Source organism: Rhipicephalus microplus, chromosome 5 (assembly GCF_043290135.1).
Source record: "Rhipicephalus microplus isolate Deutch F79 chromosome 5, USDA_Rmic, whole genome shotgun sequence".
NCBI classification, from domain to species: domain Eukaryota; kingdom Metazoa; phylum Arthropoda; class Arachnida; order Ixodida; family Ixodidae; genus Rhipicephalus; species Rhipicephalus microplus.
This window is the reverse complement of record NC_134704.1, coordinates 63,721,364-63,730,042: the sequence shown is the minus strand read 5'-3', so window position 1 is coordinate 63,730,042 and position 8,679 is coordinate 63,721,364. Positions and strand designations below refer to the sequence as shown.

At 46.3% G+C, this 8,679-nt stretch overlaps 1 protein-coding gene across 1 annotated transcript; it reads right to left on the bottom strand.

The window, feature by feature from the left end:
* Positions 1–234: 234 nt before the first annotated feature.
* On the bottom strand, positions 235–7,847 carry LOC142817807 (uncharacterized). The gene is made up of 2 exons (XM_075895607.1): positions 7,146–7,847; positions 235–2,538 (listed from the first exon to the last, which is right to left on the bottom strand). The coding sequence occupies exon 2, from the start codon at positions 2,533–2,535 to the stop codon at positions 940–942; it is 1,596 nt and encodes a 531-aa protein (XP_075751722.1). The 5' UTR covers positions 2,536–2,538; positions 7,146–7,847; the 3' UTR covers positions 235–939.
* Between the last annotated feature and the right edge of the window lie 832 nt (positions 7,848–8,679).

Here is an 8,679-nt window from a genome sequence, read left to right as displayed (position 1 = left end):
TTTCGCACTCTTTCATCAAAGGTTCGAGAAATTTGAGAGATGTATGACGCTTCCTGTACTTGCTTCCTTGATATGTTGCAGTTGTAGTACTAGCGTGAGCTACTACTTCAAACATTGTGTAAATGAGTAACATAGTATTACCGGTGGGGTTTCTACCATGCCAGGGCTTTTTTTTTGTACAATTCTAGTATCTCATTTCGCTCGTTTGTTCCAGTGCATAACTCAGTGGAACAGTTATAGAAAGCAGTCACTTTAGAATTCAATAAAAATAGTTGCGATTTCACCCTTGCTTTGCAATCACAAGATTCACGTGGTGTCTGTAAGTAATTACAATTATGTGCACATACGTCAGAGTTCTTCAATTATATATCATTGGAGTACTCTAACTAACATAGATAGTCACACCCTTCAGACAGTTGACTTTGTTGATGATAACTTATGGCCGGTCACCTCATAGTGAATAGACAGCTTTCAACCACGCAGTCCTAACGCAATTCACGTGGTGTGACACCTGGCGCCATCTCATTTTTGCAGTTTACGCAGCAAAATCAATTTGAATACTAAAGCACCATGATTACTGTAGTATCTCTGTAACATCAATTCAGATATACTGCATGTCAAAAACGGAACAAATATTTGTGACCAGGATCCCACCTTAAAAACAAGTACAGTGTGAAGCGTCAAAAAAAAAACGCCATGATAACATTCCAGAACACATACAATGGAAAGTGTTAACAAACATGCATGCTAAAGTAAAGGTGTCCGGCACTCTATTGATGTGGACCATGACATGGCGGTTAGCACCACCACGGCACTACCGCGACCACTAGTTGTGCACAAAACAGGGGAGCATAGTCACTAAAAAAAAGTAGCTGGTTTCGACAGTGAAACACACGACCCAAAAGTATTATATGACACAACATGGCGCTGCACCGCGCGTCACTCGAAGGTCCACAACCAACCTTCATCCTCTTTCTCTAGTTCAGACTGAAGGACGAGTGGTCCTTCTGAACGTTCTACACAGGCGCCGAAGAAAGGGTCCATCGCAATTTCTATCTCAGTTATATAACAATCCTCAACCGTCGAACCTGCCACGTACTCACCAGATATTTTCTCCTTCGGTCGAGAATCGCCAGCACAAAGCTTTTGTTCACTCGCAGCTCGAATTTCTTCGATAAAACGGTTCACCAGGTACTCTACTGGAGTGTCGTTCTGCGAATAGTTTGGAAACGCTTCGCCACTGTTAGGCCCACTGTCGATGACAATGTTGGAGTAACGCGATTCTCTTCTCTGACGGTGCCAGGAATCCTGTGTTGGTCTTCGACCCTCGATAACCGGGATCGAGTACGTTTCCGATTCACCGGACCCAAACTTTTTCTCTGCGTTGAAAGTGCCCAGAGACTCCTTAGTAAGATTGGCAGCAGATACCGAAGCGCAATCGTCGGCACTTGTCAACTTTGTAGATGCAAGGCTGGGTTCGCGAGGTTCACTGCTGCCCATAGGCTCATCGGCGTAGCTTTCCTCGTGTGGTTGACGCAATACTGTTGACATTAAACTGGTGCTTTGTAGTACAAGTTCTTCGAGGCTTGTTTTTGTTTTCGTGGCACTTGCATTCTCTTCACACTTGTCTCTTCTGGGTGCGATTATTCTTTGAGCACATGGGCACTCTTCCTCAATGTAAGCAACGCCTTTACGTTTGGCTCGCGCCTTTTTCTTAGCGCAAGACCTGCACCTTTTGAGCAGCGACAGCACGGACGACACAGCTGTGCGCGGATCGCCGGCGTGCAGATACTTAACCGGCTTCAGGGCACGGGGCATCTGCATGCCGTTGTCGAGGCAAACAGTTTTCACTGAATGAGTACTGCCGACTTCAGCGGTTTCGCCCGTTGTACTCGTAGCAGTCTCGGTCGATGTTACCGACTCACGCTCTGCAGGTGCAATCGTCGAGTCTGTTAACGGACTTTCACTTGGTGATATGTCCATCGGCGCGGCGTCATGACTCTCGGCGGTGCATGAGCTAACGCTGGGCTTCGGTGAACTGTCTACCACGTGGGGTGGGTCTACCACCGGGGGAGGGTGAGGCGGAACTCCTACGACGACTTGCGAAGTATGCACTGGCCAAATTCCGCGATGGGTCCCATTCCATAGCGTTGGGAAAACGCCATGTAGTGGTGGTGGTGGTGGGGGCTGAGTTGTGGATGATAGGCAGCCGTAGTAGCCATAAGGCACTAGTCTTTGTGGGAAGCACATTGTTGGTGGAGGAATGTGGCGCCAAAACGGGAAAGGTTCGCCAACTCCAGAGAACGAACTGCGATCCGCCGAAGAAAATGTTTGTCCGACGGTGTCTTCCGGGTATTCAGCTTGCCTGGCAGAGTCTTTCGTCACCTGCTCTTGTCTGTCTGAATCTTCCTGCATTTGTATTTTTCCCGCAAAGTCTCTATTTACTTGCGTTAACCCATTCGACACGTTCATCGCCTTCGCTTTTGTGCCGGAGTCGTCCGTGATCTGCGCTTGTCCGTCGAAGTCGTCGCCCATCGCCTGCGTCACAAAATACATAGTTTAGCGTAGAAACAGCGTTAACATGTACGAAATGGAGTAGCCAAACAGGTAACGGTCCAAAATATCTTTGTAGGAAGAAATTTGGGGACGTAGCTTATAGTATATTGTATTCCCAATGAAAGGTCGAAGCTCATGCCTTACACGCGAAACAGTATTATTTATTTATTTTTTATTTATTCATACTGCAATCCCTATTACAGAGATTTTAGCAGGGTGGTTACAGACATAATTTTCACAATGTTGGCACTCAAGAATGCATAAACCAAACAAACAAACGAAAAATAGAACGGCATGATTTGAACAATCAAGTCAAATTTGCTGCAAACAACTTTAAGGACGGCTCCATCACTTGGTTATTAGTAAGTCCATTCCACTGAGTTACTGTACGAGGAAAAAAGGAATATTTGAAGCAGTTATTTCGGGACCGGAAAGGGGTTATTGTAAGTTGATGCCTTTGGCGGGTGGCGTACCCAGAAGAAAAGGAAATGATATTGGAAACGTCAAGCTTGTAATGCCCTTTAATTATTTGGTAAAGAAATTGTAGTCGTATTAAACGATTTCTTTCGGTAACTGAAGGCTCATTGGCACGATGTAGGAGTTCCGTTATAGAGGTGCGTCCAAAGCTATTAAAGATAAAGCGGACTGCCTTTTTCTGCACGTTTTCCAATTTAGTTATGTTAGCTTTAGTGAAGGGGTCCCAAACAATCACTCCATATTCTAACACTGGGCGAATGATAGTCCTGTACGCTAGAGTACGCACCGCGGAATTAGAATGTTTTAGAGCTCTTCGAAGGAAGAATAGTTTTCGGTTAGCGTTTGTAATTACAGAGTCAATATGTTTAGTTCAGCTAAGGTCATTGGTAATCCAAAGGCGAAGAAACTTAATGTTAGTTACCTCAGAAAGGGTGAAACTTGCGGTAGAATAATTAAATAGTAGGGGTTTTTTCTTGTGGGTTATTCGTATAAATACTGTCTTATCGAAGTTAATTGACATCTGCCATAAATCACACCACTTCACAATGTTATTAAAGGCACTATTCAGAATGATTTGATCGGTTACATTGGATATTTCAGAATATATGACACAATCATCTGCATACAACTTGATTTTTACAGGAATTTCATTCACAATATCATTGATAAAAATTAAAAACAAAAGGGGTCCAAGAACCGTACCCTGTGGGTACGGTTCTTGGACCTCTTTCTTGGACCCCTTATAAGAGACGCCGTAGTGGAGGGCTTTGGAAATTTCACCAAAGCCCTCCACTACGGCGTCTCTTATAATCATGTGGTTTTGGGACGTTAAATTCCACATATCAATCAATCCATCGCTTTCATAAACGCAGCCGCCCATGAAGAAGAATCAAGTTTTTCCACGTGTTAAAGCTAAATGTAATACCACAATGTTATTCTGTATTTGTTATAATTACAGGAATAAGCGTAGTAACAAAAGCGACAGTTTCGACACAAAAGCGGAACAATGAACACATTGGAGTTAACACGGAAAACTAGCATCTTTTTTAGGACCCGGTGTCGTGCAAGTGTATACGAAACGCTGGCATAAGGAGATACGGCCGCTACAGGGTCGACGTAATTTCTTGTTCTGTTGCTTCAAATCAAAGCGCCGAGAGCACAGCGCCTACAAAAAAAAAATAAGGGGGGGGGGGGGGGGCTATCTGCCTGTGTCTGTCAACATAGCACGCGAGCAACTACTCCCTTCGAATGTTCTCGAACTATGCCCCAGCGACGCCCCCACCCCACCTACGCTTCACTCTTCTCTACACCCTTCGCAAGGTTTTACTCGCAAGTCGAACTTTCCACGAGCGAGGTGATGTCAGTGATTTGCATCTTATGATGGAACATACCAGATTTCACTCTAATATATTTAGGAAATCTTAGTTTTTCCGAAAACAAAAGCAAGAAGTCCAGACAACAGGCAAGGCAATGGCGTAAACATCAACTGTAAACTGCGTCCGTAAACTACACAACTTCATCTCAAAGTGTATGATATCGTATGCGTGAGCCGAAATGCTTGTAGCCTGTGTTTAAGGAAAAATGCAATATATAAGTATCCTTCAACACTCGCCTGTTAACAGATGTGTGCTGACCCGCCCCGTTGTTCCAGTAATAGTGAGTGCATTAATGGTAATTTCATTACAATGTGCTCAGACAATAGGCCATTGTCATCAATCACAGCGTCAGCAAAGTGGGCAGATGCGTATGTGTGCGTATCATTTTACGGACAATCTATCTATCTATCTATCTATCTATCTATCTATCTATCTATCTATCTATCTACGACTTTTGGCTCTCCTGGTCGTTCCATTTATCGTATCGATACGAAATTTGGTATGCCATAACATGACTGTATGACGAGCATAATTGACTGTGGCCAGCATAATAAATGCTGCAGCAGTCGAAGTTGCACTGCCATCGGCTGCACCACTTCAGTTGACATGCCTAACATGATCACACAGTGTTGCCAATAATTCTGGCAAGCATGGTGAGCTTTTCGAGTCAATTTTTAAAATTCACTTGCAAACAATCAGAGCATGTCTCAAGCCTGTAATTTGGTACTAATGACGGAAATGTGCAAAGGAACGTACCCAACTAATTTCATTGACATTCATTGACCCCGAAAAATTGTCGGAGTTGGCGTTTAACCCTAGCGCCGCGACTGTCTCAGCGGAGGTCAACTCAACAGTCATGTACGGGGATGAGCACCAGTGGGAGAGAAATGAATGCAGAAGAGACGGGAAAAATAGAAGGTGCAGAAAGGAAGTAAGTCAACCCTGCCCTGTCCGCGCGCGCCCAGGAGGGATCCGTAAACAAACATGGCGCGATGGGCCCACGGGAGCGGGAAGGGTTCGGCGTCGCAGAGAGGTTCAACATGCGAATGCCCGAACAGCATACAACTTTCCCAAAACAGGGCCTACAGCTGATCCGTAAGAGAATTCATGTTCGCCGGGCAGATGCAGCAGTCCGAGCACAAGAACAGGCCTGGGCGGCGAAGCACAAGCAGCAACTGCGCGCCGAGAATACAGTAGCTCCCAGAGCCGAATGCAAGCGACAACGGCGAGCTGAGGAAATGGCATTGTGGATAGAGTAGTGTGAACTTGGCAATGGTGGAAACGTTTTAGCCGGGGCCTGCTTTCGGCGAGGGTGTCTTGAGTGGTACTTTGGCTTCGGCGTATGCAACCGCCTATGACAGCACATTTTAGCTTCGCTTGCTAACCATCTGTACGGAGTGCTTGGGTGCTAGTTCTTGTTTATGACGGTTGTCGAGTTTTACAGTATTGTAAATAAAGCCCTCTACATGAAATCATTTTAAACCTACACAGATGGTTGTACAGAACAGAAAAATTCCCACTTTGCAACAGTTCGAAGCCCAACACGCGTTTCGATAGAAGCGGGATGTTCCTGCCGCGGGGTAATGCCAGACGATCACGAAAAAGAAGTCGACATGCCAATACCATCCGAGAACAACGTTCTAAGGAAGGATGATCTGAGTGATGCCTCAGACAACTTCCCTTAGAGTTTATGCGTTGATTTTCACGTGAAGCTTGCTAGATCTAGCCAGTGTCCACGTTTACGTCACGCGAAGACTGGTGTGAATCATATCAGCACAGGATATGCGGACAGTAGCTGCGTATGTAGAAAGATCCGTTCGGTATGATTCCCGCTGCGCAGGCAGCGGCACGCGCGTGATGACTCGGGACTGTTCGATGCGTCTCAGGCGACTAGTGAAATGAAAAGAAAGGCGGCTTGCGTGCGCTCCAGGCGGATTGCCTCGCCCTCAGATCAGTATCCGAGACCAGACGTTGAACGCCGCGTGTGGAGCATTTCACCGAGGAACAATCTACGTGCGCTTGAGCAGCGGCGCCGGGAACTCGCCTTGGAAAGGGCTCGCCGTCGACGTGGGGACTCTTGCTTCGGCTTCAGGAGCCCTCAAGGTAAACGCCAGGGACAAACCGTAAAGTCCCGAGGTGCAAGAGCGCAATGCCGAGGCACAACGCACACGACGAGACGTAGAAAAAAATGGTAAAAAAAAAAACTACGACGAAAGTTCGTTACGTGGGCACACACGACAAGCTTCACTTTTCCCGATCATCAGCCACGGTGGTCTAGTAATTATGGCGCTCGACTAATGACCCACACGTCGCGGGATTGTATCCCGTTCGCATTTTCGATGGGGGCGACAATTCTTAATGCCCGTCTGCTTAGATTTAGGGGGACGCTTAGACTGAAATGTATTTCCCCGGCCATTTTTTTTTCTACAGGGGAAGGGTTTACGAATATTTCACATCTGCGCACTGTCCCTGTGTTTGCCCCGGCACATAATTTGGTGGATTGCATACTTGCACTACACATTCACAAAACAAATGTAGTTCCAGCCAGAATCTGAGTCGTGTTTAATCCTGTTGCCTACACGATAACGCTTCCAAACGCGAACACGCTCACTACAATCACAGCATACCAATGGCACAAGGCAAGAACATTGAAAATTGTTGATTAGACACCAACGCCAACAAGAGTGGCAAAAGCACTTGGGATATAAACAAGAGAAAAAAAGATGAAGCACCAACCTGCAAGGACGCACGTAAGATTCGCGTCGTTAATGATAAGCAACGAGAACACTGTCCGCTTGCCGAGACCAAGAAATCGACGACTGTAGTTTCACGATGCTCGCGTATGCTTCTCCGTTTAGCAGCTAGGTCCTTGCAGCGTGCATTGCCAGTTCGCCATTGGGAACACAACGTGAAGAATGGCCAAACTTGTCTATATATTGCTAGAAGTTATGTTCTTTATCCACGGGTTGATTTCGAGCTTCGAGCGGCAGCGGTCACTTATTGCAGAAAGAAGGTGGATGGGTTGTTTCCACTCAGCAGTCGATGGTGGCCACGCGTTGGGCAACGTGCAGTCTTTCTTTTCTCGGTCATTACCTGCAGCAGTCGTGGCTACGTAGATGACATGGTGAGTGCGAAGGTATCCAGGGTTGTAAGGTTTGTCGCCCAAGTCGTAGATATTTCTTCTAACCCAAAGAACAGATCTGACGGGAAGCCTGCCAAAGTTACGATAGAACGTTAGATTTGCGTTCGCTAAAGTGACTCAGCCAGGAACACGAAAGAACTGTTCGTAGGGCTCGCTATTTAGAATACTCGACGGTCAAAGAACGACTTATCTTGTAGGCGAAGCTGAAGGTATACGTTGTTCGGCGACAGAGAGAACACGGCTGGCGGCCCATACTGAAGATGGTGGAAGCCACCCTGCTGCTTTTATAGGTTAAGAGACAAGCGGTGCAGCGATATGACTCCCTATTATCACATGACTTTCAAGGCGCTATGGAGCGATCAAAAAATGCTGTCAGCGAACGTTTCATTAGGTAGCTGAGAACAAAAGAGTGTTGACTGGAAGGTTTATCTGCCTCCAGAAACTGTCACGGTGGCTATCACCCCGTCTATACTTGGGCACACCTGTCTGTGGCGGAGCTACTGCTCCTGTACTTCTCCGCGAAGTAGTCCGGTTCGGCTCGCGTTTCGAATGACGGCCGTGTTCTGGTAATCCCACATGCCCACGATTTGATACGTCTGCTTGCACAGCTATCGGTGAGTGAAATTCGATACAAGCTTTCCTTCGGCGAGTTGTTAGAACAGCTGGAGGGTGACGCGTGCTTACCTAAAGACGAAGACGCCATTTTGTCTGTGATGTGCGCGTAAAACGTGCGATGTTTTCAGACGCGCAAAAACGCCCAGCGACTCTTCGGAAAGCAACAACACATATGATTATCTCCTCGGTGCGTGCAGCGTCTCTTTATAAACGGCATCCAGTGGAAAATAATGTTGCTATTTTTTATTATCTTCACGCGGGAAACAAGGGCGCATTTTCTACAGCAGTGGCACACGCCTACTTTGACTCCGTAGCCTTTCCTTCATTGCCACAGAAATTTGTCCCCGAGTATTAAAACGTGCATGAATGTGGCTTAATGACAAACATGGTTAGAAATGCCAGATGACTGGGCGCTATTTCTAAATAAAAATTACAAACAGATTTCGTTCTTTTTTTGTTCTGCGCCCCAGGGTGCCTGGATGCGCGGTTATCAAGGCATTCTACTGAGCCGAA

Excerpts from the sequence above, each read along its gene's own strand:
- LOC142817807 (XM_075895607.1), bottom strand. The coding sequence starts at position 2,535 with ATGGGCGACGACTTCGACGGACAAGCGCAGATCACGGACGACTCCGGC.